The sequence below is a fragment of the Hakea prostrata genome, chromosome 1 (assembly GCF_041222555.1).
Source record: "Hakea prostrata isolate BN-2017 chromosome 1, UWA_Hpros_2, whole genome shotgun sequence".
In the NCBI taxonomy this organism is placed as follows: Eukaryota; Viridiplantae; Streptophyta; class Magnoliopsida; order Proteales; family Proteaceae; genus Hakea; species Hakea prostrata.
Genome location: NC_142600.1, coordinates 3,660,963 through 3,679,633, shown reverse-complemented (window position 1 = coordinate 3,679,633; position 18,671 = coordinate 3,660,963). Strand labels below are relative to the sequence as shown.

The 18,671-nt window shown below is 36.9% G+C and overlaps 1 protein-coding gene across 1 annotated transcript in view; it reads left to right on the top strand.

The window, feature by feature from the left end:
- Positions 1 to 1,819: 1,819 nt before the first annotated feature.
- TOC64-V (translocon at the outer membrane of chloroplasts 64-V) overlaps positions 1,820 to 18,671 on the top strand; it is a gene marked incomplete at its 5' end in the record, with an annotated part of 30,135 nt that continues 13,283 nt past the window's right edge. Inside the window, 7 exons of the mRNA XM_089153597.1 lie at positions 1,820 to 2,073; positions 2,174 to 2,326; positions 2,837 to 2,961; positions 4,323 to 4,448; positions 8,406 to 8,588; positions 8,727 to 8,871; positions 10,606 to 10,774. Coding sequence (XP_089009723.1) covers positions 1,820 to 2,073; positions 2,174 to 2,326; positions 2,837 to 2,961; positions 4,323 to 4,448; positions 8,406 to 8,588; positions 8,727 to 8,871; positions 10,606 to 10,774 — 1,155 coding nt within the window. The remainder of the gene's footprint in view (positions 2,074 to 2,173; positions 2,327 to 2,836; positions 2,962 to 4,322; positions 4,449 to 8,405; positions 8,589 to 8,726; positions 8,872 to 10,605; positions 10,775 to 18,671) is intronic.

The following is an 18,671-nucleotide window of genomic DNA, read 5'->3' as shown; positions in this document are numbered from 1 at the left end:
TTTTCTTCTCTTTCTTTCTTTTCTTTGTTGGTGTGAGGGGGTTTAAGAAATGTTTGTTCATATACATTTCATTGAGCTTTACATCAATTGATTCTGACCATCAAATACATATTAAAAACAATGATTGAAATGGTTGATGTTAGCAATGCCACACAGTTAAACTCTTGAAATGATAAAGACATTCACAAGACGAGATTTATGTGTTTCACAACTTGAATGCCATGTTTATGGTTCAGGAAATATGATTTTACTATGAGATGAAAAAACAAAGTACAGTCCTAAATTGTTACATACCTCTTCTAACATGTTGAGATGCTTTGAGGAAGAAAAAAACACTATGTTGAGATGGTAATTATAAAGTTGAAAATTTTAAGAAGCGGGAGGGAAAGAAAGGGAGGCACTAATCTTCTGCCACCCAAAAGCGTTAAAAAATATGTTTTGCAAACAATTTATGGCCCAAAACTAGTCGTTTCAAATACTTCAAAAATACCACCGGGGGTGATGGTCTAATGGTCCTAAGCTCACTCCCAAATGGTTTAGTAAACCTCATGTCTCGGGTCCAAATCTCCTCTGTTCCTCTATTTATTGCATTGGACAGTTGTACGCTGTTTGGCCTGGGCATGAGTCATATCAGTCTGTGAACTATTTAGGCATTTGGTGGGACTTCGATGACGGGGCCGGTGCTTGCGCTGATAGTGCACAGAGCTAATTTACTTACCCAGTGGTGTTCAATGTTGGAAAATGATGATTTTTTTTTGTTGACCTGTTGAGACCGTGAAATAAATCCTGAAAACATCTTACAAAGGAAAATTTTGTCTTTACTACAACAGTTGATATGCTGATGCATGATCATAATGTTCTACACTTCTATTAAATAAATAAGATCACAACATTATATGCATGAATAGAGCTTCACGCGTAAATGTAAGTAAATAAACAATCTTATATCATGCATGTTCACAAAAGTTGCACACCATGACCCACCATTTTACATGTAAAAGATATGTGGAAAAGCTCAAGTAAGGATTATAGAATAGCCATATTTTTATAGAATACAATTACATGACATAAGGATTATAGAATAGCCACATTTTTATATATTTTTTTATAGACAATTCCCAAATTCTCATATGATAAAAATGCCATAGTGGGAAATTATGTAGCATTTAGCATTTATTTATTTGTTTATTTTTGATAAATTCACACATGCTCTATTGGTAGTTAGAAATGTCAAGGTCCGTAATACTAACAACTCGGCCCCAAGGGGTGGCTCAGTTGGCAAAGCCCAACGCTTCCACATAGGAGGTCAGAGTTTGAATTCCCTTGGGGCCAGGAATAATTATATAAAAAGCGCATTGAGGATGTAGTCGGGGCGCAAAAAGTGGCCTGGATGAACTTCATTTCCCTAAAAAAAAAACACTAACAACTCGCCCGCAACTCGGCGATTCGGACAAGGCAACTCGGGTCGTACTATGTGGCGTTTCATTTATTCTTTCGAATTCGAAGCCCTAAACCACATGTGCATAATAAGTGCGCAAAACCTCTAGAGAGGGAAAGGGCTCAGCAGCGGCAAAAATTTTTGCGGACTGTCTTGTTCATTGCCTTTTCGGTTCCGTGTTCTGGAGATCCTCTTCTTCTCGTTGCAGCGATGGTAGCTCAAGCATGAATGCGCACTACACGAATAGGGAAAAGTTGAACTGACACTGATATTGCATTTCTTGATCGCCGTCCTAACGAGCTGAACGATCTCAAAAGTCTCCTGCAAATTGTCTAGAAGAGTGGAATAAGAATAAAAAACAGGAATCGCAATCGCTGATCGAAACTGGATACTTCAAAGTCATTGAGACTCGGGAGAATCAATGTCTCCAGCACAAAGTTTTGGATCGTTATTGGAATTAGCGTCGCTGGGGTTATCATTCTCAGCGAGGCCAGAAGGAGGAGAAGAGCTAAAACTGAAGCCAGAGAAGATTTCGGCGCTTTTATCGAGCGGTTCGAGCTTGTTCCCTCTCCTCAACCGCCTCCTCCTGCGGCTCGCCAACTACTTTCCGGCCTCACTTTCGCCATCAGTGACAAGTTCGTACTCCTCAGTTTTTGTTCAGGTCTGTCTTTCTGTTTCTGTAATTTTCTCGTTGTCTAATTTTTGATTCTGATACTTTGTTATACGGAAATGCAGTTTCGATGCCAAGGGTTATGTAAGCGGTTTTGGAAATCCGGATTGGAAGCGGTTGCACGAGCCTTCTGCTCATACCGCGAGTGCCATCTCTTGCCTTCTGAAAAATGGGGCTACTTGTGTCGGGAGGACTGTCATGGATGAATTGGCTTTTGGGTGCGTAATGGTTTCCGTTTATATGCTTTCGCTATGATTTGAACGTTTCCCTATTTTCCATGGGGATGGAGTTGGAACTTGTGATTTTTCGTTTGGTTAAGCAAACATTAAGAAATAAAATCAGGGGCAGAAAGGACTCAGGCTTGTAAGCGCTGAACCACTTTCTTCAGTTTTAAAACTAACAATCATGCTCTAGTATATCTTTCGTCGCATTTTGATTCCTCTTTTTTTTTTTTTTTGGGAGGGGTGTGTTCTCGCTTTTGATGGAGTTGTGAATTTGTTGTTCTTTTATGCTGACAGAATGAAATAAAGTGAAAGTTGAAAAGATTTGTTATAGACGACATATGTCTCTAAAATGTGCTCCACAGTTCCTCAATTCTCTTTATTCTTTACCTTTTAATGAGTTGAGTTTATAGCATAACTATATCACTGATTCAGTGTCTGGCATACGTTTTTATATGGGTAAAGAGTTCAAGAGAGAATTGCTTTCTCCTTTTCCTAATATTGCAGGATCACGGGAGAGAACATGCACTACGGAACGCCAGCTAATCCTGAAATGCCATCACATGTCCCTGGAGGATCATCAAGTGGTTCTGCAGTGGTTGTTGCCGCTGGACTTGTTGACTTTGCGCTTGGTATGGAATATTGGAACCTAGCATGTTTCATCTTGAATGACAATTGGAGAAATGTACTTTCTGGTCAAAAAGCTAAACTATGGATATTCATTTTCTAATTAACTAGTTTTTCTTACTTGTATTAAGCACTCTAATGAAGTGCAAGATGTCTTGTTAGTGGAAACTTTTGATTGTTTTTGCTCTCAAACTCTTCTAGCATGTTGATATAGGTGACCAACTCAATGAAGCAGTATTGCAGGTCCCAAGCCCCATCTACTCTTGGCTTTCACTACGCCAATCCTTTACTATTGCCGTTGTTTAGGACCATTTTTCAAAAAAATCACAAGTGGTCTCATCTCTGATCACCGCATTGGTTCACATTAGAAGTCGCTTTTGGCTTTCCCATGTTCTGTCAAGGAACAACTACACGCTGCACTTGATTGTTCATTGTTGGGAAACAGTCATTTTTTTTGGGGGGGGCTTTGCTTGTCGTAACTACCAATTAGTTTGTCTCAAATTTTTTACTTATCACCTAAGGGTGCTACAGTTCTTGTGCTTTCTCAAATGGACTCATTTCCGATACATCCTTTAGATTCTTGCCACTGATCCATAAAAAGGAATTCTAAAACTTAATTTCTTTTTTCTACTTCCTAAAATGTCCATTTCTGGTTTGGAAACTTGTCAATTCAATACAGATATAGGTAGGAAATGTTCCTTTCTAGATTCTACTACTTGGAACATCCATCACATAATAATCTTAAGATTGCAAAGTTGTTCCATTGACATTTATCTTAAAGTAAAGGTGTTCGGCTTGGCTTGGCTTGGCTTGTGTTAGTCTGGTTGGAAAGATTATCGAGGAATTTGAAGGTGCAACTTATTATTTTATATTTCTTGCTGATTGTTGTATTTCTTATATTGTACTGGCATAACTTAAGGAAATGCTCCATAATACTAAGATTGTTGGGATGTTTAGGTATTGGTATTCCTCCTGTCACTTTTGTTGCATTCTTGAGCTAGATGTTTAATTCTTCTGCCTTTCTGTGTCTGGTGGCTTAGCTACTCTTTTTAATTTGTGTTGTTAACCTCTTTAGGCGAATTCTTTAATTCCAATTTCCGAGTGAGTAGAATTAGCTATATTGATAGACCAAGCATCCTCGGTACTCTCTTTGCTTTTCTTTTAACTCAAAATCCATAAAGAAGATTACTGGTTGACACTTCTTGAATAGAAAGATGCTCCCAGTGACTGCATCTTTGTTTATAAATGTTATCTTATTAGAGACGTCAGAGTTTCTTACATATGTTGATTGGAAGAGTTTAGGTTACAAATTATTTTTCATCCACTTCCCTCCGTTGTTACCCTTGTTATTTTTTTGATTCTGTAGGTACTGACACAATCGGATGTGTAAGAATCCCTGCATCATTTTGTGGTGTCCTTGGATTCCGGCCTTCTCATGGGGCTGTGTCTACCACCGGAGTGCTACCTAATTCTCAGAGTTTAGATACTGTTGGTAAAGTACTTCCTATTTACTTCTGCAATGGCTAAACTTCTCAATTACTTAGATATTTGTACTGCCTTTACTGCATTGACTCTTATAAATTGATTTATGGATGGTTTGAACACTTTATGGCTTCCTTATGTTTTGGTAGCCTAATTGTCATCTATCACAAAACGTATGTGATACTAGAGGACCTTAGTTTTACAATTTAGTTTACATATGAACTTAGGTCCTGCTAGTGAAAGAATTTCGTAGCAGTTGATGGAAGTGTATGAAAATAAATGGATATGATTGAAGTTTTAGATGGTAAATTAAGAATTGCTGAAATATTCTCTGGTACACACTGACCAGTCAAATTTGTGTCAATCTCCTTTTCCAAATCATCACCTGTGACATTATTTGGAGGCTTGTCCACATTTAGTTGAAAGAAACTTGGAACTGAAGAGGATGGTATATTCTGATAGATGGCTTGATTGCAATCTATCACATATCGTATGTGAGAGGGCCTCCGTTTACATCAATGTGATTCCCCCCCCCAACACAACACACACAAAAAAAAAAAGGAGAAGAAAAAGAAGAAAAAACCTATCCGTTTGAGATTTCAAGATTCTCAACTTGGTTGAGATGGCAAGTCAAGTTGAGTTTTTGAACCTATGGTCCTAGATGGGTAAATTTTTCTGGTTTAGAACATATAAGGAAACCAATTTTGATGTGAACGTAGAGGTAAATATGTTATAGGTTGAAGAAAGCTTGGATATAAGATATAGGAAGAGTTTTAATGCTAGCAGGTGAAGGGAACTGTATGTATGAAATATTTCTGAGAAAATAGAGGCTTAATATTGAGATCGGTTTAACAGACAGACAGATCTAAGCCTTCTGTCCAAATCCAAGGATCAAGATGTAGTGTTGATTTTTTTTTTTTTTGGTTGGGGGGGGGGAGAAGAGAATCGTATGAGGTTGGTTTCTACGATATCTGGCAGTAGTTCATAACAATATCAAATGGTAGAATGAAAAAATAAGCTGCAAGACTAATTTTAGCACTACTTATAATCTGAATCACAGGTAGTTTGATTAGCTGTAACATGAATATTTAAAAACATTTTCAATTCATAGCAGACTAGAGAATATTTTGCCAGATTTAAGCGAAGGTCTAAATGATTGGTATCACAGACCGGATTTTCCTGGCTCTCTTAGTGATCAAGACCACAGGATTCATTGGTATAGAGAGAAAAATTATTAAAACAATATAGATCAATGACCCTCAACATCCTAGATTGGATCCTTTTGAAATGACACCAATCTAGGTGTGACATCTAGGAGCTACCCTTTAAAACTCTGCTTAAGTTGCATTTGGAATCTGAGATTTTTAGCTCATTATATGGGCAACTGCAACATTCTATTTTGAATACCTTAGCCAAGGATGGTGCAGAGGAATTCATGAAAAATTCTTCAAACTCTATTTTGTACCTTAGTTTTCCACATGGTTCAAGTTTTGAGCATTTCCTTGGGAACTGAAATACAACCACCACCACCACCACCACCACCACCAATAAGCCTTTGTTCCAAAAAAATGGGGTAGCCTACGTGGATCTTGCCTTCCAATTAGTTCGGCTTGGGGCCATACTAGATACAAGGTCTAACTTATACATATCCTTTCTTACTTCTTCTCCTGAGGTTATCTTTCGGTCTACCTGTAGTTCTTATACTTACCTTCAATTTTGGTTAAATCGCTTCTCCGTACAGGGGGCATTTAAAAGCCTCTGGTGAACAGTGGATGTGCCACCTCAATTAACATTCTTGTAATTATTATTTATTAGAGCTACTATTGGACCAACTCTAATATGATAATTCTTATCTTTCCTTCTTAGTTTTGCTGCACATCCATCTCCGTATCCTCATTGTTGCTACTCTGAGTTTATCTATATGATGCTTCTTAATAGCCTAACACTTTGTGCCTTCAATCATAGCTGGTGGTAAAATGGTCCTATGGCATTTTTCCTTTGAGCTTTAAAGGAATATGTCGATTATGCAAGACCCTGACACACTTCTCCACTTCATCCACCTTATCTTAATTTGTTGAAAAGCATCATCCTCTATATTACCATTTTTCTTTATGATTGAGCGAGAGTAGCTAAAATAATTGTTTTGTGGAATATCCTTTTCATCAAGTTTCATGACTTCATCATCCGTTTGATCACGACCAAAGTTACACACTGGGCATCTCGTCTTCGTTCTACTTGGCTTAAAGCCTTTTGATTCAAAAGTTGCTTTCATGATTTTAACTTGGTATTAATACCTACTTGTGTCTCATCCATCAAAATTTTATCATCAGCAAAAAGCAATAAGGTGTATAATTACCTCTAGACGCATGTTCCCTTAGGCATAGTTGGCAAAGCGACTGGGGTTTCGTTCGGCACCGTTTAGGTGTCAAAAATTTTAATACAACTACTTGTAAACTACTTTTTAATACAAATATATTTTTTATAATAAGCTAAACAAACATTCAACAATCACATTCATTAAAAAAAAGCATTCAAGAATATGAAAAAGAATAAAAACATAACTTCATCTCATCAAGCATCATAACAAATACTTTTCACCGGATGTGTTTTTAAGCAAATGGATGACTGTCAAAGACAAATCAGAATTTGATTTGTCTATTTGTTTGCCGCAATAAATTAATGAATTACATTTTTTATTATTCCGAACAATCCACCATCTAATCACTCGCAAATCCGAAATAAATAACAATATTATTCATAATATATAGTTTAGTGAAATTATTTTACAAATTATTTTTAACATGACTTTTTTCTTAAATATACATGAATAATATTCGAATTGGAATCAGAATTGATGTATCCATTTTTCCCCTTTTTTTACCAAACAGTGCCGACATGATAAATTAAATAGATATCATTATCTCGATTTCCAAGTCATTGTTTATTTAATGATTCATTGTTCATAGATCTCACGTATCAATGTAGTTTCAGATTATACCGGTGAACAATAGAAGGTTGTTGATGGTTTTGGGGTTTCTTATTGTATTGGATCATGGATTTACTATTTTACTCAACTCAACTGCTAGGTGGACAAGCTTTATGGGGTCCTCTCTCTCACACTCTCTCTTTCTCTCTCTCTTTCATATAATCAAATTTGCCAAGTGTGTGATGACTAATGACTCAGGTATAAAGGATAGAAAATTTTCAGTTGAAATTTGTGGTTTTTTCCTTGAAGTTTTGAACTTCAATTTCAAGCCTCATATGGACTCAAAATGATCTGGATTCTTGCATACTTCCTATTTCAAGCATAAACACTATGAAACTATTAGTTTACCAAAAAAGCATTGAAAAGGTAACATTCAAGTATACAATATATATAAGAAGGAGCGAGAATATTACAAATTACAAGTCTCTCTCTTCCCTTTGCACCCCATACAATTGATAATACATGTCCCATAAATATATTTTTTAATATTTTAGGAGCTTCAATTTTTACTTTAGGTTTATCTTCTTCTTCTTCTTCTTCTTTTTTTGAATATTTTAGGATTTTTAATTTTATTTTTAGTTTTCACTTTTTTAATCCTCACACTTCAAATAAATACAGAATAATATCTCATGGTTATCATCTCTTGAGTTGATTGTGTCAAAGTTTTCTGGGTGGGGATCGATCTTGTGGTGGATGCTGGTCCTTTACATGTGGTATGTTGACATGAAGCAAGATGCAGTAGTCCAAGATTGTCCTTTGCTTGTCTTGTAGGCCCAGACGGAAGATGCCATTTTTCTTGTGAATTTGTAGTAATATTCATGCAATCATGTGTTAACCATTTAAGTTCTCCAGCATTCAGTGTTTTCGTGAGCATGTTGGATCACGTTGCCACTCAATATCTTTCTCAAAACCATGATTTGAGGTAGCTTATTGTTTTTGTTTGTTAGCTCTCAATTCATTCCAAGATTTGGACCTTTTCAGGATGGTTTGCACGTGATCCATCTACTCTACGTCTTGTTGGGCATGCTCTACTGCCAGTGTCCACAGTGGAGCTTAGAAGGGCTAGACGTTTTATATTTTCTGATGATTGCTTTCAACTTTCTAACATCCCAAAGCAGAAGTCTATTCATGTTCTTAGTAAAGCAACAGAAAACCTATCTGGGTGTAAGTATGCATTCTTGTCAAATTTGCCTAGTTGCGTTTGGTTTTGGCTAAGCAACAGAATTGGGGTTTTCTCTTTATAGGTAGGCTGGTTTGAAGTTCTTGTTAATTTACTCAACTTTTCTTTATTTGGTTGAGCAGATCAAACACCTCAGCACGTGAATCTTGACCAACACATTGCTTCAAATGTTCCTAGTTTAAAAGGATTTCGTGAATTGTCACCAAGCATGCACCATGGAACATCTAATTTGAAGGCTCTTGCTAGAGTAATGGTACTGCTACAGAGGTATTCCAGCCTCCTGAATGTAATTTGTATCTCTTTTCAATGTGAATATCTAAAGAAGTGTCTACCGTTTGGGTTCTCTTATTATTATCATCATTAGTTTACGGTCCCATGATAAGGACTACGTAGTACCACATTGTATTAATTCTAGTTGTTTACAGCTGTCATGTTGGACTTTTGTTTTGCATTGCTGACCTTGTTGTCTGGTCATTGTTGTGTGTCTGATAGGACCTGCAAATTCTGATGCATCTGACTGCAAATAACCCACTTCCAGGCCGCTCGTTTGATCTCAATGAAAGTAATTAACATGGGGTAATGATGAAAATAAGAAAGAGCAGTGTGAGAATGGGATTGCAATACGACTGATTCAAAATTAACATATGAGACCTTCCTCATTAACCAACAACTCCATTACAGAATTATAAGCTATTACAACAGACTTCAAATGCTGCTACATAACCCAGTGAACTCCCCACTTCACTCATTTGAGGGTCTTCTCTTCGCTGGAGCAAGTGTTCCTTCCCCCCCTCCTTTCTTTCCCTTCTCTTTACCTCTTAATATAGCTGAAAACAAATCCGAACTACTTTCGACCTCTGCCATATCCTCTGAAAAATCCCCCACTAGCAAGTGGTTACTCCCCAGTGAATCTCTGCTACCTGTTCTTGTCGTTTGGTTTTGTCCTCCACTCCTCCATATGGTCCCATGGGTTTGATACTCTACACCTCCTGTACCCCTATGTTAACAGTATCTCCTACGTATTAGTTGCTTCAACATTTAATCTTGGGTAAATTTCATGTTATCCCCCTTTCTACATGGCTTAGTATATTGACCCCATAATGATCTGTAAATGTATCATATACCACCCTATTTTTATGCCCAAATATCAAATTAGTCCACTCCATTGGTGAAGTCTTGTTAAGTGATGACATCAGCAGGTTATATTTCATTTAATTCCTAAATTAAGGTTGTTAAAGACTTAAAGGGTAAGTTCACCCTTTTACACTAGCATCAAACATGGTGAATCTTTCGACCCCAAAAAAGGAACATGGTGAATTTGCCTTTGATGGGATTGACATTATGGTGGGTGGTGCAATTCTGAGGAGGATAAGCATTTATATTTTATATTTTTTAATAGTTTTTTTATTCTTTTTAATATTAAAAAATGATACGAATGAAAAGTAACACATAATAAGTGATTAATGGTGGATGGTGTTGTTCTAAGGAGGAAGGTATGCATTTATATACTTTTTTCATACTTTTCTCTTTTTGGAAGAGGGGGGTGGGGAGGGGTTGAATTGGTAGCTTTATATTAGGGGGTGGGGACTGTTACATAATACCATAGGAAGTGTTGAACCTGTGACCTTTCACTAAGAGGTGCCAATCATTTTTATTCATTTTAATACTAAGGAATGAATATGAAGTTAAAATTATAAATTAATAGAAGATTAATACATAAGATAAATACAACAACATACAGGAAGGTATTCACCCTTTAGCTATATAATTAACTCTTTCTCCTATAAAAAAAACTTGAAATGCCAATATCATTTGTAATTCCAATATTACCTTACCTATTGAAAAAATAAATAAATTTGGCTAATCCCCTTTGTTTTTCATTCCTTTCCTCCTGCTGTACCATTTAGAAGTCTTTGCATCAGTTGTTCACAATTCATGCTGTTTTCAATGATTTTGAAATTCCTTTTTGACCAATTTCCCTGATGCATGGCACTTTTTTAGGTATGAGTTCAAGACAAATCATGAAGAATGGGTTAAAACAGTGAAGCCCAAGTTAGGACGTGATATATCTTCTCAGGTTCTTGCAGCAGTTAACAGTACATGTGACAACATTAAAACTATCTATAAAGTCAGGACTGAAATGCGAGCGGCTCTCAAAAATCTCTTGAAGGTATTATGCTCCTTTTCATGCTGTTCTTTTCAAACTACTTTTTTCTTCGGTTTGTGAATTTCCTTTTTTATAACAGTTTATGTACTTTCTTTCTGTTCTTCAATGTCTTGATTGAATGACTACTCACCATTGCAGCGAGGACTTGATATTTTGATAACTGTTTTGTACATCTGGCCACCATTGTACCATGTACATTGAAGTTGATGTAGGACGCTGGGACCTTGAGAGAAATTTGATTTTGTTCTTACATTTTTCTGGACTCTGGAAACTCATAATGCTACAAGTCATTGCTTATTTGGTCATTACAGGGAAAAGGATGCATCTACTTTCATTGACAATAGGAGTTTCAGTTTCCTGCCTTCTGACATCTGCTTGGCCAACTTGCAGTTAATCTGTGTACTGACTGCTTCTTATTTTTTTGTTTTTTTGTTTTTTTGGGGGGGGGGGGGGAGAAGATGTAGAACCTTTGATCTTAAGTAAATATTTATTGGAAGTATGATAGTAACATCTATTTCCCTACAGACAAGGGATTTGGAAGAGGGATGTTGAAACAAACCAGAATCTCCTACTGAGGTGTAGCCGTAGGTGAGAAAGTGAAACTAGAAAATTAGAGAAGAAGGAAAGGAAAGAGAATGAGGAGAAAAGAAGGGAAGATGCAAAGGGTAGAGACTGCTACAATAGTCTGTGTCTCTACCCCAAGAGCTTTATTTATAGATCGAGAATTACAGCTCTAATTAGTTATTAATTTGAGTACATTCCAAAAATAAAACACTGCCTCTCTAAGTTTCTAGAAACAACTCTCAAAAATTTAAAGAAAATATAAACTAAAGCTATTAGAGAATTAGTAACTTTTTACTTGTATAAAGCACACAACACTTTCTAAATCTGTAACTACTTTTCTTCCAAAACAGAATTTTCTATTTCTGAGATAACTTGTGCACCAAGAAACCACGACTTGCTCTCAAAGTCACCAACAAGCCACTGTAATACCACCCCTCAAGATTGAGAGTATTGATCACCCACTCCCAGCTGTGGCATCCTTCTACAAAGGCTAGACCAGATAAAGACTTAGTGAAGATGTCCCCAACTTGTTCAGCAGAAGCAACATGTGGTGCAGCTATAACTCCTCTCATAACTGTGTCTCGCACAAAATGCAAATCCACTTCCATTTTGGTCCTCTCATAAAACATTGGATTGCTAGCAATATAAATGGTTGCCTGATTATCATAAAACATCTCAACCAGTTTTTCAACTTCAATTCCTATTTCTTTCAGGAAAGACTTGACCCAAAAGATTTTAGATATTGTATGGGCCATAGCACGATACTCAGTCTCAGCACTAAACGGAGCCACTCTAATTTACTTCTTACTCTTCCAAGTAACCAAATTTCCTCCAAGGGAAGTACAATAACCAGAAGTTGATCTTTGATCATCTTGCAATCTTGCCCAATTAGTGTTGGAATAAGCACACATCTTAAATGAGTTTTTTTTTTTGGGTCTTACGCAGGCCCTTTTCCTGGAGCATTTTTCAAATACTGTAAGATACACATCACGGCATCCTAGTGAGGCTTCTTAGGTGAATGCATGAATTGGCTAACAACACCTACAACATATGACAAATTTGGATGAGTCACAGCAAAATATATAAGTTTCCCTACCAACTGTCTGTACCTCTGATTATTCATCAAATCCTTTCCTTCATCCTTAGTGAGCTTGAGATGGGGGTCCATGGGGTATCTATAGGTTTACACTCGAGCATTCCAGTTTCGGTCAGCAAGTCCAGCACATGCTGCTACTGAGAAAGACTAATCCCATGATTGATTTGAAGAATTTCAACTCCTAGAAAATACTGCAAATGCCCCAAATCCTTTATTTGAAACCGTGCATTCAAAAACTTTTTGACCTCGTCAATGCCTGCTTTATCACTTCCAGTAACAATTATGTTATTCACATAAACAAAATTCCAGTCTTCCTTACAAAGACAGAGTGATCCGAATAGTACTAAGGAAATCCTATTTCCGATATTTTGGAACTAAAATTTTGAAACCATGCTTTTGGCGACTGTTTCAACCCATAGATGGACTTATGAAGTCAACACACGTGGGTAGAATTCCCCCCCCCCCCCCCTCGCGAAGCAACAAACCCAGGAGGTTGCTCCATATACATTTCTTCAGCCAAGTCTCCATGTAAAAAATGATTTCTTATGTCTAACTGATGAATAGGCCATTCTAAATTAGCCGCGGAGGACAATAGAATATGCATCGAATTTAAACGAGCTAGTTAGCCATAGCGGAAAAAGTCTCAAAGAAATCCACACCATAAGTCTGGGTATACCCCTTTACAACTAGTTGCGCTTTAAAGCGCTCTACAGAACCATTGGATTTGTACTTAACCACAAATACCCAACGACATTTCACAAGATTCTTATCGAGAGGCAAATCCATTAGGGTCTAAGTATCCTTAATAGTGTAGGGCCTCCATTTAAGATTCTATAGCAGCTATCCAACCCGGATTAGAGAGAGCCTTAGAGTATGTAGATGGGACATGAATAGAAGACAGAGATGTGGTAAGTGTACGATACTGATATGGGAAGTGAAGAGTAGTAACATAATGAGAAATATGATATGCCACATTAGAATGTTGGGAACACTTCCTTTGCTCGAAGCAATGGGAAGATCTTCAGGATTATCAAATGGTGGGGGGGGGGGGGTCAAACTTGTCATCTCCAGACAACTGACTAGGTCCATAATACAATGTATTTAAAAAAAAAAAGTAACATCCGCTGTGATGGATTTACGTTTGGTCAAGGGTTCAAAAACTTCACCTCCATTTTGGTACTGATAATAACCTTAAAAGATGCACTTATGGGATTTGGTTAAAAACTTATCCTTCGGTTGGGGTAAAACATGGGCATAGCATACATAACCAAAAACTTTAGGTGAGACAGAAAACAAAGGTAAACCTGGACACACAACTTGAAATGATATTTCATCTTGCAACACTGAAGATGGCATTCTGTTTATTAGTACAAGATGTAAGGATAACATCACACCAATATTGCTTAGGTACACCATATGGAACGTAAGAGACCTTGCTACTTCTAACGAGTTTTTGCTTGGCTACACCATTTTGTTGGGGGTGTGTATGAATAATTAAATTGATGAAAAATACCTTTAGAAGAACATAGATCAGAAATCACATTTTGCACATACTCCAAAGCATCATCAGTACGGAAAATCTTGACAGATGTATTAAATGAAAAAAATGTGTTATAATTTTGAAGACTTCACTTCGATCCTTCATTAAAAACAACCAAGTAAATTTGGAAAAGTCATTTATAAAAATGATAAAATACTAAACACCAAAACAATTAGTGATACAACAGGGTCCCAAAACATCCAAATGTACTAAAGAAAATAAAGTTGTACTCCTAGGTTTAGTTCTAGTGGGAAAACTTGTCCTATGATGTTTACAAAGTTCACATGCCTCACACTTTATTGATTTAATATCCTTACAATCAAGAACAACCAACCTAAGCCTACTAGGAGAAAGATTTCCCAAACAATAGTGCTAGTCCAACGAGGACACAATTTATGTTTTCTTAGTAAAAGTGTAAAATCAGTGAGATAATATATTCCATCTTTCTGAATTCTTCCACCAATCCTTCTTCTGGTCCAAAGATCCTGAAATTCAAAAAAAGATGGGAAAAACAACACAACACAAGACAATGTAAGTGTCACACCCCGATTTCATCAAACCGAAGATGCAACAGTGCGAATACTTACCGATTTGTTCTCGAACCAACCCAGAATCAGGTTGTAGTATACAACCCATTTGTCACAAGAATCAATCATGAAAAAGCAACTGGATTAAACACAATTACCTGGGGACAAAAGGGAGAAAAAACATGTTATTTCCTTCCCATCAAAAGTCACTTGTACATATGTACATACCCTCCAAGGCTAGGGTGCATCACACCAAAAAGAAATACCTGATGCCGTCCCCAACAAGTGACATACAAACTACAACAGGAAATAACATTATTCCCACCATAGGGTTCCTATCACGCACGTACAAGTTGTAACTTATTCCCCACGTTGACGTACACTGTGCCGAAATCTATTAAGTCACTAGCAATCCCACTCAATCTATGTGAGTCTGGAGTAGGCACAAACATCACACGCACAGTCATCTCCATGATCAGAAGTAGTGGGGGTCCACCAATCCCTGTAATTGGGAACGCACGTTGAACATGCCTCAGGCGTGAAGTCGGGCGTGGAAAGATCGGCATCCTCAGATAATGCTGAATCTATAAAACATGTGTACATACAAAAGTGAGCTTATAGAGCCCAGTGGAGGGAATATCTAAAGAGCAAGCATAACAATATGTCATGATATTATGATGTACAAACATATGCTCTAGCATACAATGCCTAGGTCCGTGAAGGTTAAGCGCTACTCCGGTCGCAGTGTAATATTCTTCCAATACCCCCACAGGGTTTAAACATATTCACATAATCACAGGAATACCATTGGACCGTTGGGTTACTCACATTTCACCCTAGACAACTGCATGAGGCCCATGGGCTACTCACATTTCACCCACATCCCATTGGTTGACCAACACCTAATACCCTGTTGGCAAGGGAAGTAGCACTCAGAGATGCACTCTAACCATGCAATCTACTATGATGATTATGCGGGGTCCAAAGCATGTTTTGTGTCCCATACCACAGTCATACGGCTGGCCTCGTATGCAATATAGAATTAGAACGAAATGCTTTCCACTATAATCAAGTCATTTCATGCCCATCGTACTAATGAGTGTGGGAATACCAAGTGTACAGTCGATGAGTGTAATATCCATCGTACACTTCTACCGGGGCGTGCGATCACAAATCCAAGGTATTTCTCACACCATCACTAGAGGGTACGTATGAATCCATAATCATATATATATACATATATATATATATATATATATATATATATATATATATATATATATATATATATATATATATATATATATATATATATATATATATATATATAATATCATGTTATGCCATGCATGTCCTAATTATTTCAATTCTACACATAATATATGCATGCTTGTATGACCAATAAAATAATATAAGGATCCATGATGCATGAGAGTTCTAAATTCCCACTCACAAATTACTTGTTGGTTCAGCGTAATCCTCTTTAGAATTCACCTTAAGCTGGCTTGCATGCACACCTTCCCTTTCCTCTGTGAGCGAAAATCCTGCCAATCCCTCTTTCCCTCCTAGTCTCGTGTCTACTTATACGTGAGGTTTCAAGGTTCTTGATTTAAAGAATTTTACTCAATCATGGTTTATTGGTTTAAAACTTTAGAAAGTGATGTGTCACATGCCCATTTTTTTTAACTTATGATTCATCTTTCACAATTACCACCTCCTGCTCCACGTGGGGGTGGGTGGTTAAAATGGTGGCTTCTTAAAGTATTTCACTTACTCCATCTTATAATTTCAGCACCTAGCTCCATACGTGGAGCTAGGTACTCACCTTTAAAATATTGTCTCCTACCTAAGGTGACACCTCAACTATTGAATTGCCACTTTCATGTAATAGACACTTCATCCTTAAAATATTACTTCCACCTTACTTTCTTCTATTAATCACTTGTGTGTGTGTGTGTATATATATATATATAATATAATATAATATAATATACATAATATATGCTATATATAATATATATTATATGTGTGTATATATATATATATAGTGTATATATATATATATATATATATATATATATGTATATAATTAAAGTGACTTCTTTATAGGCTCGTAGGCCCGCTCTATTATCTTACGCTAGGCCCACTCTGAGGTGCTAATATTAATACCTCCGGGTTCAAAAAATCATGCTAATCATTTCCTTATTTTCAGTTGAGTCTAATTCCACTAGATATGAGATCTATGAGCATTACTATGTATCGGTCATGAGGAAATAAATAAATTCTCGAATAATTAAATCGTACCTCTTTGGAATGACATTCTCACTGAGGGTCTCCAGTGTTTCTCTTGCCGGCTCGATGGTGTCGACTCTGGGTTCACCGGTCCGAGTTGGTTCTTTAGGTAAAAAATAAAATTCGAATTAGATAAAAATTTTTGGGGTGCGGATATTACAGTAAGTATCTAGCAATACGACCTAATAGAAATAAGATTTACTGAAAATTGTGGAACATATAAACAAATAAAAGGTTCAAGTTTGGTAAGGAGGATACATTCCCATTTCCAACAGCGGAAGACCTTTCACCATTAGCCATAACAATAGGATTAGGGTTAGAAATTTAGAAAAATTTGAAAACATGGATGAAATAATTGTCATATGTTCGTATGTCTCAAAGTCTACAACCCAGGAATTCGAGACACAGGGCTTAGTAGATATACCTGTTTGGGCAAGATTGGTGGAGGATGTGTTTTGACTTTGCTCTAACTATTGTGGGTACTTTAGGATTTGATTGAGGTCAACACTAGGAGACGAGGAACTTGTAGACGCCACCAGAGTGGATACAGATGAGTTGTCATTTGTATTCTCTCTAGTAGATGTTATCATATTAACATAGTTTTCTGCCTACTCTGGCTGGCCGTGTTTATCCCAACAATTTTCTTCTGTATGATTTTGCTTGCCATAGTAAGAGCACACTCGATTTCCCTTGGATAAATTTGGAGGGGGAGTTCGATCCTCTCCTTCCTCTGCCTTGACCAATGCCTCTTCCCTGTGAGGGATAAGGATCATGGCCACGGCCTGCAACCATTGCTGAATTCTCCTTGCTTTCTTGTGTACTTTTTTCCCCACTAATACGTACAACCTATAGAAAGCATCATTCAAGGTAGGTACAGTTTTAGATCTTAAAATTTGACTTTTATGTGTAAAATTTTTTGGATCCAAACTAGCCAAGAATTTGGAAACAAAGAATTCAACCCGTTGTGTGTTTGAAGTTTCCAAATTAGTAGTAAGAGGCTGATGTTGTTGCAGTTCTTCAACTTGGCCTTTAAATCCACTATAATATTCCATGAACGAATGACCATTCTGAGAGTAAATGAACATCCAATCATACATATCATAAACTTGCAAAATATTTTTTTCTTGACCAAAGGAATTGCGCAAGTCCTCTCATATTTGCTTAGATGTGTTATGAAACATAATGTTATTTGCAATAGGAGAATCAACACTATTCCAAATCTCTACCTTGACTACAACGTCTTCATGAGTCCGTGTTTCACGTGCAGAAACAATGGCTTGTCCTTTGAATCAACTTCGGGACAGTCTTCTTCTAAGTACTTTGATTTTCCTTGGGCATGAGTAAATGCATACATTGCCTTCGCCCAAAGAAAATAATTTTCGGCTCCTTTCAATTTGACACTTGTAATTTGGAAGGGCATACCTTCCTTGGTCAGAATCTTTGAAGGATCAGCCATAACGAAAGCTTACGCTCTAACTATTGACAGTACGAACAACTGCAAGTATAGAAGATGTAATTATCTTCTTAGATTTTCATTCTTGTAACATCACAACTACGGTTACCGTGTAAAGCTACTGCTGCGACACACGAACCACAAAAAGAACACCAAGAGATGGAAGGTGAAATAACCACGACCTTAGTAGGAAGGCTCTGATAATGTGAAACAAACTAGAATCTTCTACTGAGGTGTAGTTGTAGGTGAGAAAATGAAACCATAAAATTAGAGAAGAAAAGGGAAGAGAAGGAGAAAATTAGAGAAGACGCAAGGGGTAGATGAGAATTACAGCTCTAATCAGTTACTAATTTTAGTGCATTCCAAAAATAAAACACTGCCTCTCTAAGTTTCTAGAAACAACTCTCAAAAAGGAAATAAAATATAAA